Source organism: Pogona vitticeps, chromosome 5, assembly GCF_051106095.1.
Source record: "Pogona vitticeps strain Pit_001003342236 chromosome 5, PviZW2.1, whole genome shotgun sequence".
NCBI lineage: Eukaryota > Metazoa > Chordata > Lepidosauria > Squamata > Agamidae > Pogona > Pogona vitticeps.
This window is the reverse complement of record NC_135787.1, coordinates 106,473,053-106,489,973: the sequence shown is the minus strand read 5'-3', so window position 1 is coordinate 106,489,973 and position 16,921 is coordinate 106,473,053. Positions and strand designations below refer to the sequence as shown.

General features: G+C 39.9%; 1 protein-coding gene across 1 annotated transcript in view; it reads left to right on the top strand.

The window, feature by feature from the left end:
• Positions 1 to 11,180, top strand: part of SEMA3A (semaphorin 3A) — a 212,400-nt gene extending 201,220 nt beyond the window's left edge. Inside the window, exons 16-17 of the mRNA XM_020800519.3 lie at positions 4,791 to 4,933; positions 9,547 to 11,180. Coding sequence (XP_020656178.3) covers positions 4,791 to 4,933; positions 9,547 to 10,002 — 599 coding nt within the window. The 3' untranslated portion in view covers positions 10,003 to 11,180. The remainder of the gene's footprint in view (positions 1 to 4,790; positions 4,934 to 9,546) is intronic.
• The last annotated feature ends 5,741 nt before the right edge of the window (positions 11,181 to 16,921 follow it).

Below are 16,921 nucleotides of genomic sequence, written 5' to 3'. Positions count from 1 at the left end.
TCCACCAAATCTAGTTCCTTAAATCTGTTCTTTACTTCCACTGTGTATTCATAAGGGATTTGGTTTAGATTATACCTGAGTGGCCCAGTGGTTTTTCCTAATCTCTTCAGTCTAAGCTTGAATTTTGCTATGAGAAGCTGATGATCAGAACCGCAGTCAGCTCCAGGTCTTGTTTTTGCTGACTGTATAGAGCTTCTCCATCTTTGGCTGCAGAGAATATAATCAATCTGATTTCGATATTGCCCATCTGGTGATTTCCATGTATAGAGTCGCCTCTTGTGTTGTTGGAAAAGAGTGTTTGTGATGACCAGCTTATTCTCTTGACAAAACTCTATTAGCCTTTGTCCTGCTTCGTTCTGAACTCCAAGGCCAAACTTCCCTGTTGTTCCTTTTATCTCTTGGCTCCCTACTTTAGCATTCCAGTCCCCTAGAATGAGAAGAACATCTTTCTTTGGTGTCAGTTCTAGAAGGTGTTGTAAATCTTCATAGAATTGTTCAATTTCAGTCTCCTCAGCAATGCTGGTAGTTGCATAAACTTGGATTATTGTGATGTTGAATGGTCTGCCTTGGATTCGTATTGACATCATTCTATCCATGGTGGGGGAGCTTTATCTAACTATTGTTGCAACAATACAGTGGTGCCCCGCTTGATGATGAGGAAATCGCTTAACAATGAGTATTTTGCGATTACAAAACAATGTTTGTATGGGGTTTTTTCCCTTAACGACAATCGAAACAGCTGATTGTTGGGTTTTCAAAATGGCTGCTCGCTGTGCAAAATGGCTCCCCGCTGTGTTTTAGGATGGATTCCTTGCTATACGGGCACCGGAAAATGGCTGCCCTATGGAGGATCTTCACTGGATGCTGAGGTATTTTGCCCATTGGAACACATTGAACCGGTTTTCAATACATTTCAATGGATTTTTTACTTTCGCTTGATGATGATTTCGTTCTATAGCGATTTTGCTGGAACGGATTATCCTTGTCAAGTGAGGCACCACTGTATTTTGGTCACCACAAGGGTGTGGAAAATCCATCTCCATTGGCTGCTGGCTAATTTTTATGCAATGGGTAAATAGTTTAACAAAATAGAGACACCTATAGAATACCTCAGTGTTGAGGTATCTGACTACAGAGCACAGGTTGGGAGTTTGATTCCCCACTGTGCCTCTTATGAATAGAGCCAGCCTATGTGGCCTTGGGCAAGCTACATCATCCCAAGCCATCACCTGAAGAAGGGAATTGTAATCTACTTCTGAGTATTCTTTATCTGGAAAACCTTGGAAAGTGTCATCATAAGTCAGAATGGACTTGATGACACATGACTACTACTATTATTATTATTATTGCATGAAATATATGGTCTTCTCAGCCACACGCGATGCTGTTCCTCCATACAGAGCATATTACCATAGTCTCTCGAGACTGAAGGATGCCTAATTAAAATTAACACGATTCGGACATTGTTCAGATGCAAAGTTAATAAGCATAATATTTTCCCTCTGCAAAGAAAACTAATCCGTACTTTCCATATTTATATGAGAAAGAATGCTAATGGCTGTAAGTATTGCCAGTCAGCAGATGTTTGCAACTTGTACCTCATCTTGTAGCTTAGAAATTCATCATCCTTGCTAATCAATTGATCTCAAAACTTTCAATTCGTGCTTTGCATAAAGAGGGCATTTTCGTTATTGTCTGGATTCTCCCAGAAAGTTAATTTTGCCAGCAAAAATGGATCAAATGGCCACTGCTGGATATTATAGAGCAAAGACCCCTAACTATAAGACCTATATGGAGAGCAAATCCTGCTCTAATAATATATTTTTATCCAAATACTGTACATTTGAAAAAATCCAGAGTGGAGAAGACTCGGAAACAGCCTAGGATAGAATTTTCAACAAGGGCTTTCTTATATTCAGACTGGTAAAAAGTTTTTTTTAATGGTTAAATTTTTTGCTACATTATTAATTATGCATTTTAAAAAAATAATGCCCAGTCCAGCTATGGGATGGCATGTAAGGTGTTTATCCCAACTCAGAAATTAGATGGTGGCATTCCAAAACAAGGAAAAAGAAAGCATTTGTTTTACAAGAAGAGTTATGCACCACTGCCCTCTACTGCAGAGATGCAGTCATTTCCAGCATTAAGTTCATCAAAGCGCCTCACTGCAGGTATTTTAGATTTCAGTGATGCTCAGCACTCCATGTGTGTTCCTTCAAGGTAGTGATTTAGTCCACACTGTACAGTCCCTGAATTTGTGAAAAGTTTTGAACCTTAGAGAAGACAGAGCTTGGGAAAGTGATCATGAGGGACTTTATTCTTTATGGCACCACAATGCTTCCCCCCCCCTTTTTTTGTTTTTGTTTTTGTTTCTTGTCATGTTTTTTGTTGGTATGATGGCTAGAGGATTCTGGAATTGTAGTCCTGAACTCTTTTGTGCCTGCATCAATTTTAATTCAGGTATAATTTTAAATGTATTTAAAATTTAATAAGTTAGTTAAAACACAGTAGATCAGAAAACTAATTTAGTATAATGTATTTTTCTACCTATTATAAAATCATCCCCGAAAGCAATTAAAAAAAAGGCTGGAGAAATGCTAGTTTTGAACCATGGGTATTTTCGGATACTAAATGGTTGAGCAGGTGGCTTCTCTGAGGCGTACTTGAAAATTGCATATATATTATTACAGCATGTAATAAGTAGTGCTAGAATAGGTCCATTGAATCAGTGGAGATTTGTTGAGTTGATGCCTCTGTAAGTGCCATTTATTCAATGGGCCTGCTGTAGTTGTGAGTTCCTATGCTAAGCAACAGGATTTTAGCCTAAATGTGTGTCCTGTTAAAGAGTTAAAAGGAAGTCTTGAAATTTTATACTTCATTGCCTTTATGGTGCTCAAGTAGGAGCAACAGTCATGTAAATCCAAATGCAGTCCAGCATTTCCAGCAAATTGATGAATAGCTTGAAAACAATGTTGTTACAGAAAGGAAGTAATTTATTTCACTTTCTTTCACTGATCCTGCAAGGTCTGGTTTATTAGCCTTGTTACATTTCCATAAATTATATGGCTTAGTAGAGAAAATGATTAATTGAATGTTGTTTCCACAAAAACAAGATTTCTAGTCATTAATGGCTTCTGCAACACGCTGCTGTGCCATATAATCTAAACACGGTTTACTACTTTTTTGAAGGCTTTCTATTTTATGGTTTGTCTATTAAAGTATTATGATCATAAACCTCTTGAGACATAGTTAGCTCTTCTGACACCACACCCAAGCCTTGTTTATAGAACACTCCCCTCAACACAATTTTATAAAGATCTCAGTGAACCAATATCCTAAACTTTAAGGATATAGCAGGCGGCAGTTTAAGAAAGAATGGCTTCCATTTAAGAAAGGACACACTTAACGTTGGTGCAGGCAGAAATTTGTGAAGGCTTTGGGATTGTGCATTCCCTTTTCTTTCCACTCTTGAGTGCAAATCCTGGAAGGTACTGATATATATGAATGAATGGATGTATTTTTGTTTATATCCTGCTTCTCTCCCATTTTAGAGATGCAAAGCAGTTTACAAAATGGCTTTGTGGGGAGAACGTGTGGCCAAGTTTCATTATTAAAAATTATTTTAAAAAAGGAAACAAGTAATAATATAAAAACAAAACCAAAAAAGCATAGGCACATTAAAAAAAAACAAGATTAAAAAGAAACCCCAAGCTCAGCAACTCTCTCTGCAGCTTGATCAGTGGCCCAAAGTTTTGAAAGAAGAGAAAGAGATTTTTCTGCCTGTTGGATCAGAGGCCAGCCTACCCTCCCATGGAAAGGAATTCCACAGCCCCCGAGCAGCCACTGAAAAGTTATTCTCTCAGATCTTCATGAAATGTGACTACCAAAGCAGTGGGACCAAGAGAAGGACTCTCTTGAAGATCTTAAACTAAAAGGGGCTTGTTTGGGACAATGCTGTCCTGCCCATAGCTAAGATCCAAGTCATACAAAGCTTTATAGGCATAATGAGCACTTTGAACTGGGCCTGGGAATGGACCAGCAGCCCATGGACCTGGTGTTAACCAGAAAGTTATTCATGCCCTGTAACAGGGCCTGATCAACAGTCTGGCTTTTAAACCAGCTGAAGTTTCCCAAACAATTTTTTATTTCTGCTTTCAGTCATAAGAATTTTCATGACCTCTTCGAGCTCCTTTTAGCACCCTTCCTAGCTCAATAACTGCTTTTCATCCTTTGATTTGTATTCCTGCATTGAGCACGGGGTTGGACTCAATATCCTTATAGAACCCTTCCAACAGCATTATTCTTCATTATTCTATGATTCTATAATTCATTTAGACTTTGTAGAGGTAAATCACATTTCAAAAAAGGGAAGGAAGAAGATAAGCGAAATTCCTGCACCTTTATCTTGGTTGTCCAACTATTTGTAAACAAAAGGAAATGTGAATTCTATACATTGGCAGAAATCTATGTGTCTCCTAAAATGGTGTTAATGACACCCAGCAGGACTACGTAATGTCTCCAAATTTGGGTGCTTTAAAAATTATACTTTTTAAAATATTCAGAATATATTGGAAGCTTAAACAGATGCAACGTAATATGACCACCAAGCCTGCACTTTTCAATGTTCAATTACTTCACTGAATTCAATGGATTTCTTTCAGATTTAATACCCCAAATGGGATACTTGCCAGACAGTTGCAGACCTCAAATATTTTTACTTCCTTCCCAAGGCACACACATTTCCTCTAGTAATGCTTAAACCATTTATTTCTCTTCGTCTTTCCTCCTAGATAATCCAAGTGGACATGGACTTGAAGAGAAGATCATCTATGGAGTGGAAAACAGCAGCACTTTTCTAGAATGCAGTCCAAAATCTCAGCGTGCTCTGGTCTACTGGCAATTCCAGAAGCAAAATGATGATCGGAAAGAAGAGGTATGGTTCCTGGTCTTCACAGGCTTTGGCTTTGAACCAGAATCTAACTGGCTTCAGTTCAGTTTCTTGGGCCTGTTTCTCAATAGCATGTGGCTTGGGTCAATCAACCTCAGTCTACAGGTGTGTGTGTTTGTGTGTTTGTGTGTGTGTAGAGGTAGGAAGTTAAATGATGGAATGTTTCATTTCTGAATCCTTTAGAAAGGAATCTCCCTAGTATTAAAAAAAAATTAGTTGGGAGGAGAAATGCTACTCCAGCTTTCTTTCTGACATGTTGCATATTAAAAAATAATAATAGAGGAGCATTCAGTTTTGTGAGTCCCTATCTGCAGACAATAACAGTACAGAACGGATGCAAGTTTACTGCCTCAGTGAGAACTATTAGTCAAAAGACCTGTGCCAATATATTTTTTTCCTCAGAAAGAAAAGAGATTTTGCAGTTTGAACATCTCTCAGAAGGGTTGGCACCTCCAAAACTCACCATCTTATAGGTGATGATTGGCATATTTAGAGGGTGGCAGCCATTAAACAACCCCTCCAGAATTCATATTTAACTCATAAGGAAGACATATGAAAGTGGTTCCATTCTAATGATGTTTTCACAATCCACATCTTCACTTCGGGGTATACAATCATGTGAAAAAGGACACCCTCTTTAAATTGTATGATTTTACATATCAGGACATCATAAAAATTATCTGGTCCTTAGCAGGCTTGCAAATTAGGTAAATGCAACCTCAGATGTACAACAACACATGGCTTATTACACCGTGTCATGATTTATTTAAGAAGAAGAGAGCTAAAACGGAGAAGTCACGTATGAAAAACTAAGTACAACCTTACTGCTTCCATAGTAATTAAGAGGCTAAGTAACAGCCAGGTGCTGCTAACCAAATGCCATTGAGTAATTGATCATCAGCAAGTGTGACTACCTCTATAAAAGCCCATGTTTCAGCAGTTTGCTGGTCTGGAGCATTCAGGTTAACACAATGCCAAGGAGGAAATACATCAGCAGTGATCATAGAGAAGCAATTGTTGCTTGCCCATCAATCTGGGAAGGGTTATAAGGCAATTTCCAAGACATGTACAGTGAGGAAGATTATTCAGAAGTGGAAAGCATTCCAGACAATTGCCAGTTTTCCCAGGAGTGGACATCTAAGCAATTCACCCCAAGGTCAAACTGTTCAATGCTCAGAGAAATTGCAAAAAAACCCCGAGAGATACATCTCAGATTCTACAAGCTTCAGTTAGCATGTGAAATGTTAAAGTTCATGACAGTGCAATTAGAAAAAGACTGATCAAGTATGGTTTGTTTGGAAGGGTTGCCAGGAGAAAGCTTGTCTCTAAAAATAACATGACTTAAGTTTGCAAAGTTGCATCTGGAAAAAACACAAGACTTCTGGAACAATGTCCTTTGGACAGATGAGACCAAGGCGGAGGTGGTTTGCCATAGTGCACAGCGTGACATTTGGCAAAAAACAAACACCTCACAGTAACTGTCAAGTGGTGGAGGGGTGATGAGCCACACGACCTGGGTGCCTTGCAGGCATTGAGGTGACCATGGACTCCTCTGCATATCAAAGTATTCTAGAGTCAAATGTGAGGCCATCTATCCAACAGCTAAAACTTGGCCAAAACTGGGTCATGCAACAGGACAATGCTCCCAAGGACAGCAGCAAATCTACAACAAAATAGTTGAAAAATAAAATAAAATGGCCCAGTCAACGTCCAAACCTCAACCCGATGGAAATGCTATGGCGGGACCTTATGAGAGTTATGCATAAACAAATGCCCTCAAACCTCAATGAATTGAAGAAACTTTGTAAAGAAGAGTGGGCCATAATTCCTCCACAACAATGTGACAGATTGATAAAGTCATACAGAAAACGATTACTTGAAACTGTTACTGCTAAAGGTGGTTCTACAAGCTATTGAATCATAAGGTGTACTTAGTTTCTCACATATAGCTTCTCCATTTTGGCTTTATTATTTTAAAATAAATAATGACATGGTGTAATATGTCATGTGTTGTTCATCTGAGGTTGTATTTACCTAATTTTCAGATCTGCTAAGGACCAGGCAGTTTTTATTATGTCCTGATACATAAAACCATAGACTTCAATGAGACTGTACTTTATTTTTCACATGACTGTATATCAGAATGGGCTCTTGTTCTGTTCAATCATTGTGGCATGCTAGCTTTTAGGACCACACAATGAAACTCATCATATAGTTTGCCTCTGGGTACATATTGTTTCTTTCCCAAAAGGATCTTTAATCCTGACTGGAATACAGCAGCAGCTATAGCTCTTTGCTTCTCACATGTAGTCAGATCAAGAACATATACTGGCAATTTGTGAAGATAAGGCTTAAAATCGAAAATTAACTGCATGATGAATTTCCAGAGGAAGAGCCACATTTGTAGTGTAAAGCCAATGGTAAGTCTTGTGGCATCTTAAAGAAAAACATACTTTATTTGGGATAGGTTTTCATAGACTGTGGCCATAATTTCCCCTGGACTTTAGCCTACTTCTACAGATATGTCTGAAGCCCTTATACATCCTCTCTAGGGCCCATATTTCACTCACAAGGAACACTTATGGAAGTATTTAGATGAAAAGTACATCTCAGGAAGTGGGCTACCATCCATGAAAGTTCACGCCAAATAAAACATGTTAATCTTTAGGGTTTCATAAGGTTCTTTGTTAGTTATAGTATGCAATAAATGCCAAGTGTAGTTTTGACCCTTAATTTAGATTTCCAAAATGCATCCATCATGGTGGTTTGATTTTTTTTCTTACACTGTGATCTGAAGGGGCCAAATTAATGCTCTCATGATAGCCTGAGACAGTGCCATCCCTGTTATTTGTAGTGAGGACAAAAGCATTCCTGTAGCTCTGAAGGAGGCATTTCATATCTAGACCATCTAAGAAAATTTCCATGGGAACAAAAAGCATTCCTAGCCTGCATTATTCAGAACCTGTTGAATGACATTTATATCCCCCCATTTTCCCCATATGCATTTACCTACGGAATAACACAGTTGTACTTCTCATTTCCCAAGTGCTCAAGGGGATTGGTAGGAATGTAGACATCTCACTAGCCTGCAAGGTCACTTCATCACCTCGTTTTTTTAGGAAATAACCTTTCCCCTGCTGGCGAGACAGCTTTACCTGAACCAAGAGAAATAGCTGGGGTAGGGGAGAGGAAAGAAAGAAGGAAGGAATGAGGGAAGGTTGTTAAATGGTGTTTGGTGTGAAGGATTCAAGGGACACATTCAGCCTTCCTACAATCACAACAAAAAGTTCCATAATCTCGTTCTTCCAAAACCTCATTGCAGATCTATATGCTGCTTTGTTTTATAAGATTAGAAGAAAATAGACAACTTCATAATCATTCTGGTATAATATAGATAGAATTTAGAATGTATCAAGTACAGTTTGGCCCTTAATGTAGATTCCTAGAATGCATCCATCATATTGGTTTGATTTTTTTTTCTTACACACACACACAGAGAATGATAGACTAGGATCCAGGAGAATGATGTTCAAATCCCTGCTCAGCCATGGATACTCACTTGGGGGGGGGGGTGGAATTGGTAAAGCCACTCTTTAAATTTCTCACTTACCTTGGAAACCCTCCTGAGGTCACAGTAAATTGGAAGTAACTTTACAACACATAACTCACATGCTTTATTATTATTTCCATAGTGCAACTATGGAACACACAAACACAGACATACCTATATATATACCTAAAATAAGAGGGATGCATATCAATTCTCCATGATTTTATCTTGCTGAAAGAACAGCTCAGCTGCATTATGGGACTGATGCAACACTGCATGGCCATGCAGCATAGAGGGAACGTTGGATCTGGATTTGGATCAGAGGATACAAGTTGCTGACTATTACAGATCTGCTAAGTTTTGATTTTGCACTTAAGAGAAGACTAGTCCAGTATGTGCTAAACTTCTCTTCACCTTGATGCAGTCATTGATAGACTATTGGACCCCGCTGAAAAAGTAACATTTCTCCTTTGTCACATTCATTAGGGATGAATGTTGTTAAAATCAAAGAGAGTTCAGGAGTAGGCCTAGGAAAACACAGGTATCAGTTTCTCATGAGATGAGCAAGCAAAAACTTTCATAGCAATCCTGAGTTGGTCCTGTAGTGGCCTCAGGCAACTGCAGCAGCCTGTGTGCATATGCTCTGGGGACAGCAGTTTTTTGTGTGGACTTCTGGTTAATTTCCTTGTTCTTTCTCCCACCAATGGGAGAAAAGCAGCAGAAAAATGAAATCCATCCATCTATCCATTTGTAAGTTGTTTAACAAATGTGTTAAACCTGAAATATGGATAAGGGTAGTTATCACACTTTCGTACACTTATCCTAGCAATAAAATAAAATAAGATATTTCAGTTTAGTATTCCAACCCACCCATAGTTAAGCAGTGAGAAAATTTTGTCCAATGAACTTCACAATTGGGTATGGTTTTGAACCTTACTCTGCCTAATGAATACCAAATGCTTCACATCCTTCTGGTATAAAATGTTGAAACTCTGTAAGAAAGAGATAAGGGTTTCATGTGTGGTCCCTTTGTTTTCCTCCATCACAGATCAAAGCAGATGATCGCTTAATCCGGACAGAACAAGGTCTTCTGCTGCGGAGCTTACAACGGAAGGACTCGGGAGTTTATTTCTGTCACGCTGTTGAGCATGGCTTCATGCAAACTCTCCTCAAAGTGACCTTGGAGATTATTGATACAGAGCACCTTGAAGAGCTGCTTCATAAAGAGGAAGAGGGTGATAGCTCCAAGGTCAAAGAAGCATCCAACAGCATGACCCCAAGCCAAAAAGTTTGGTATAGGGATTTCATGCAGCTCATCAACCACCCCAACTTAAATACAATGGATGAATTCTGTGAGCAGGTGTGGAAAAGGGACCGCAAACAACGCCGGCAAAGACCCGCCAATACCCAAGTGAATACAAACAAGTGGAAGCATCTACAAGAGAATAAGAAAGGCAGGAACAGGAGGACCCATGAGTTTGAGAGGGCACCACGGAGTGTCTGAGCTTCAATTACCTCTGGGAACTTCACCCAAGTAGAATCTTGCATAGACAGGTAACTGGAAATGAAATGCAATATACATGAACTTTCCTACGGCATTTATGTGGATGTTTACAAGGAGCTGGGAAGCTCAAACAATTTCCACCTGGTTTAAAATGAACCCGGTTGGTTAGGAATTTCCCATCGGACATGTCCCACCAAGCCCCAGTGTTTCAAGGATGGAAGCTCTCTGAAACTAACTTATTGTTCTGTGGATTCTACAGTGAGACTGGTCCAGCTGTTCCCTTTTGGACTGAGGTATAAGAAGTGTCATCTGTCATTCTTCCATTTAGAAAAGGAGTAAAAGGGGGAGCGAGCTCTCATCAGCTATGCTACTTTTTTGGAGCTTAACAAAAAAACTGCATGGACCTTGTAAAGCTGATGAACACCTTCACATTTGGTTGCACACATACACACAAATACTTTTCTTGTTTTCTCCCCCCCCCTTTTTTTTTAGTTCTGTTCTGTTCTATTCTTTTTTGTTTTTGTCTACTAGTTCTCTCATTTATATGTGTACTGGAAGAATGAAACCAATACTGTATGCGATCGCTTGTTGACTTTGAACCACCTTCGACCATTAAATTAGCTGCAGCAAAGACAACAGCAAGTGGAACACTGACCTACTACTGACAACTTCTCTAACCTTTGACTTAAAGATGTATTTTATTAAAACAATTATTTAAATGTACCACAACCAATATGCAGTCAAAGTAGCTCTTTTTTGGGGGGGAAACAATAGAATAGGCTTTTTGTCTGACAATAGTCTAATATCCTAATTTTTAATTTTTAAAAAATAGAGAAAAAGTACAGTTTTCTGTTGCTCAGTTTTAAATGATTGTTTTCAGATTTCTTCTAAAACAGCAAGCAGACTCAGCTAAAGAGCAGACATTTTACATCCTATGTCACTTCCACTTGATCTCATAATGCATATTGAACTAATCCAGCAAAGCAGTCTATGTTGCATGGATATATTTCTCTTTTTTTGTTGTTTCTCCCTGATTGTAAAGACTTCAGCTTGTACAATACTTTGATACAAAGAGAAATGGATTGAAACAACGAAGGGGACCACCATTGAAATGAGCTGTACATTTTCTTTCTAATTTCAAAAGACTGTGAATAGCATTAAAATATTTCCTCTGCTCATGACCTTATTATATGGATGGCAGAAACAAAACCTTAGGATGCCGATTCCTGTTGATTTGCTTGTATGGTCAATATAGTGGTTTCCAGACTCTGTTATCACTATTATCATAGATGCCTCGACATCAAAACCAGTAATCCAGCTTGCCCACCATTCCAGCGCCAATGCAGGCTCAAATGTGCAGTATGGCACAGTTTCAGCCCATGCAAAGGAACTGTGAGGTCTAACAAACTTGGCCAGTGTGTTGCATGAACCAGCTACAAAGGTGACTCCTAAGACTTGCAGCTGGTATACTCGAAGGTTTTCACGGCCAGGATCTGATCGTTATTCTCAGTTTTTTGGGTTCTTTGGCCATTTTCTGAAGGTTCTTCCTGACGTTTCGCCAGTCTCTGTGGCCGCCATCTTCAGAGGACTGGAGTAGGAACTCTGTCCATGCTCTGTTGCTGTTTGTTGGATAGCTGAGTATTTATGGATGTGGGATTCAAAATACTGAAGTACTGGACAACACCAGCAATCATTATATTAGACTGCATAAGGAAGCCATTGAAATCCATAAACATCAACAGAACTTCAACAAAAAGGAAGGAGCCTAAAACTAAACACGGCCTGGCTCCCAATATTGAAAAATACAGCCTGCAAAAAGTCAACGAACTCTAGCAACGAACTTCAGCCACAAGGACCAGGGATCATTGCACAACAAAGACCAGCTAACGACACCCATCAATCTCAGTGACAGATAATCTCTCCCCCCTTATCACAACAAAAGCACGCTGATCACCCTATCTCCTGAAAAAAGACAAAAGCTGTTCCCACAGCTATAAATACTCAACTATCCAACAAACAGCAACAGGGCATGGACAGAGTTCCTACTCCAGTCCTTTGAAGATGCTGGCCACAGAGACTGGCAAAACGTCAGGAAGAACAACCTTCAGAACATGGCCAAAGAACCTGAAAAACCCACAACAACCTGCAGTTGGCTTCACTAGTAAACTGCCCCCTGATATTTTGGAGAGCAACTCCCATCAATCCCAGGAAACATGGAAAGAGGTGTGGGATCAAAGACAGTGATGTGCAAATATCTGGTAAGAATAAGATTGGGGAAAGGTTCACTTGGACATGCCCAGAATCTTTTGGAACACAAAACAAAGGCTGCCGAGTACATCAGAATATGTACCTAAATATCTCCGAAAGCTAAAACGTCTGAAAAACACCACCTTAACAAAAGGCTGAATCCAAGTAACTAAAAAATTGTCAATGGCTGTGCATAGTTACTGTCAGACACAGCTGGAACAGCTGTACTTAATGTTGCACCATATAATGTACTGGGTAGAGATGGGTTTAGAGGTTCATGCTAGTTCATCAGACTGGCAACACAGGTGCTGCTCATTCCGTCCCCTACCCCCGGCCGGATCCTCCACTCACCAGCTGGCATACATTGCTCTTCTCCTCCTCTTTGGGTGTCTGACCAGTCCCAACAGGAGCACAGGCTTCTCTTCTCTGCCTTCTCTAGCAGATGCCCACTCAAAGGCAGTACTGCAGGTATCCTTGCCCTACCTCCTTGTCTGAGTGTGCGGATGCCAAAGGAGGAAAGCACACACTCTTCCTGGGACTGGTTGGATTCCTGGAGAGGAGGAGGAGAACAGCATGTGCTGGCTGGTGAGTGGAGGATCCAGTACGGGGTGGGAAAAGGGAACCACGGCACCTGTGGTGCCCATCCGATGAACCAGCACAAACCTCCGAATTGAAGTTTGTGCCCATCTCTGCTACTAGGTATAATGTGGTGGTTCTCAGGCTTGGGTAACTGGGTGAGAACGCAACTCCCAGAAGCCCTCACCACTAGTTGTGTTGGTTGGGGTTTTTGGGAGTTGCAATCCAAGAACACCTGGATTACCCAAGGTTGAGAACCACCAGTATAATGGATCTAGCTGATGAATGTAAATATTATTCAGGCATTCAGAAAAGGATTATGTGAACATCTGAGAAGAGAGGCAGGGCTAGTCCCAAAGTAAGGAGACTCCTGCACTTGTGGAGCCTCTCCACAGGTGCAAACCCTGTTTATTCAGGTTCCTCATTCATGGAGAGTGAAGAGAATACTTCTCTCCATGGATGAGGAAACTGAATAATTAGGTCCACAAATAGAGTGACAAAAAAAAGCAATGGAGCCACCTCTCTACCCCTTGTCACATGTTCAAATCAGATGTTTCCAACATGTTAACTGGGTTATAAATTCTCCACATTATTCCGTTGCTAAATAGGAAATCTTTTCTCTCTTAAGTGGCAGGCTTTCGTGTACTGGGAATTTCAGAAGATACTTATTTCCATTAAGAGATTATGTACTCTAGACCACTGGTTCTTAACTTTGGGTAACTCAGGAGTTTTGGACTGCAACTCCCAGAAGCCTTCACCACCAGCTGTCCTGACTGGGGTTTCTGGGAGCTGCAGTTCAAAAGCATCCAAGTAACAAAGGTTAAGAACCACTGCTCTAGACCAAGCAATGCACTTCCAAATTCCTGTTTCCAGATTATAATTTTTTTTTTGGTAAAAATTAGAGATGGTCAAGTACATGAACCACAAATTTAGGCGTTATTCCCAAATGAATCATGAATCAAATTGTTGGTTCATTTTGGATCTTTTTTTAAGACAGCCCAGTGGTTATTTTGTTTTGTTTTTTTAAGCCCAGCCTCTGTGCCGTCACAGCTTGCTCCCCACCCCCTTCCCACTGCCGCGTTGCCTCCCTATTTTTCTCCTCCTGCCACTGCCATCTTGAGATAATTGGTCCCTGGACCCTCTACATTTGCCCACATTTGCTCTTCATGGACACCCAGACTCGGATACATGCAATGAAAGTAGTTCACACCATGCCTTAAACATCTGGTTGGAAGAAATGTTCACACTCATTCCCTGTCCTTCAGAATGGTAACCCTCAGCTGGGTGAGTTTAATGTACTGTCCCTGTTTCCTGTGCTCTCCTGATGTTCATGAAATAATCTAGTTAAAGTTACAAAATATGACTATCTGCTGCCTTTGCCAAGAATGGTTTTTATCACTTATAGTTTTATTAACCTATGTGATCCCATGAGATGATCTTTATGACAAGCCATAATGTTTGTGGCTCTCATGATATTCATGATGAAGTAAATATAAATATTTACAGTACACTACTTCCATTCACAAGCCAATGCTTTTGCTACAACCATATCTGGGGCTAAAATAGAGTTCTGAATATCATAGTTATATATTAACAGCAAAGAACCCCAATTCCTAATTTTAAAGAGGTCATCCGTGTGTGTGTGCATGTGTGTGTGTCTGTGTGCGCGCGTGTGCATTTCTGTTGTTATATTCAGTTACTTCACTTCATTGGCACTGAAGCAAGTGCTAAAATATAAACACTTTCTGCTTTGTTTTGTGTGGATTTTTTTTCTGCCAAACACAGACATACACAGAGATAAAATGGAATGTGATACAATAATGAAGAAAAACTATGATGATGCCTACAGGCACTTCCAGTCTGGACTCTTCAATTAACTGGCAGGGATTATTTTACATGGCATTAAAGTTCATGAAAAGGCAATAGATGCTAAATAATTGTCATTCCACCAACACAGAAATTATGTGCATGAGAGGGTGTCAGAGATTTGGAAGGGAAGCTGTAAAGTTGTAGATCATTTCAAGCTGCCCCACCTCTGCATTCCTCAGAGAAGTCTGAGACATATTTCTGCAATTCTTTTCCATTGTCACACCCTGTATAGTTTTGGCATTGTTTCTGAGGAGACTTTTAAGGAAAAATGAGGGCCCCTAGCCCCTGCCCCCAAGATCATCATCACTGGAGTGAATTCCAGTATAGACACCTTGAATATAACACACCTGACAAAGTAGTAATAGAACAATGTCCGAATCATTGACATTGCAATTCCAGGGGATGCCAGTTGAAAATAAAGAGCTGGAAAAACTAACAAAATATAGAGACCAGGCAATCAAAACATCTGGCTTATGGATGAAACACACTTGAATGTTTCTGAATAATAATAAATAATAATAATGTGCTATCAAGTCAATTCTGACTTCTGGCTAGATGTGGACTTCTGACTCTGACACAGTTTACTATTCACTTCTGGGGGGCATCCTAGGACTGTGTGTATTACCTAAGGCTGCATAGGCTGCCTCTACTCACAAGAGGTACATTGGGAATCAAGCTCCCAACCTCTGATTCCACAGCCAGATAGCTAACCCACTGAGCCAACCAGCTGACTCCCTAAGGACATGCTCAACCTTTACTGGGAAGTTTGTTATTCCCCACCCACCGATGTCTGCAAAGGGTCCCCTGAGTGTTCATGGGGCCCTTTGCAGAGATGAGTGGGAAGTAGCCAAATACAATATTTCCAAATTGAGTGTACTGAAACTCTTTGGGATCCTGTCCAGTCTGTTTAACCTCCTTCCTTATAATCCAATTAACCTCTTTACTGATTATCTGTTTAGATAATCAGAATCTGTTTAGATAAACAATTAACTGTTTAGATAATCAGGAACTGGATGAAAATATTTTGAAATCATGTTTTAATAACGATAAATCAAAAAGTGTGCTGACAAGCAACAAGAATTCTTCATTTCAGTTGTTTTGGTAAGTATTAGCCATCTTCCCAGCAAAGAGTGGCCTAGTGTTTACATGCTCTGTCAAAAACACTTGTGGATGGTCATTGTAGCGGAACCCCCACGTCACGCCTGTCCATCATTGGAAGCTCAAGGGGAGGGGCCTATGAGAGGACAGGAGGGGCGGAACCAAGAGGACAGTTAGACAGACAGTTAGGGAAGAGAGTTGGAGAAAAGAGATTGAGATAGGGAATTGAAGTGAGAGAGTCAGAGAGAAGGAGTGATGTTGCTGAGAGAAATAGAGATAGAGAGAGAACTATTACAAATAGATATACACTGGCTGAATTGAAAATAAGTAAACAAGAAGTGATCTAATGCGGAACTTAAAATATGATATTTCAGTGATTGTGATCTAATGAAAATGAACAAAGACCATCTGTGATTTTGAGTTATCATTTCATACCCTTGAATAAAATTAATTCTGTTATTGGCAGCAAGTGTGAAAGTAAAGTTCTTTACTGGGTGGATAAGAGAAATCCACCGGTGGCAGCGAGAGAGAAAGAAGGAACGTCACCAGCATGGACCTGGGTTGAGGGAAACAAATAGGGATACGGGGTGTACGTCACAGTCATTTCATAACTTCTCCCGATTCCTCACTAACCTATTTTGTGAATTTTCTGTGTGTGTGTGTGTTTGGCTGACAATTTCCTTACATCTTCTTAAAGACTCACTCCTTATTTCCATGTCTCTTTTTAGTCTTCAAACTGTTCTTTGAGGGGCTGCACCAATAATTCGGGATTTCCTCATCTTTCCACTACTCTAGAATATCACTTCTGGGCCCAGTGCATTTTGTCACTTTGCTGAACTGCTTTTAGACCCTCCTTCTCATTGCCTGCTCTGCAAGAATAACAGGGACAAAGGATGTACAAGAAGAAATGCTAGAAATTTATCATCAGATATTTTTCTTACCCTTACCAAATAAATGAATGAATGAATGAATGAATGAATGAATGAATGAATGAATGAATGAAAAATAAAAATAAATATCAATTGATACAATTTTAGGCCTCATTCTGTTTCCCAGAATAACAGCCTCATTATTTTTACATTTTTAGTTAACCCCTTCACCACCTCATCATCACCTCCCAGTCTCTCAT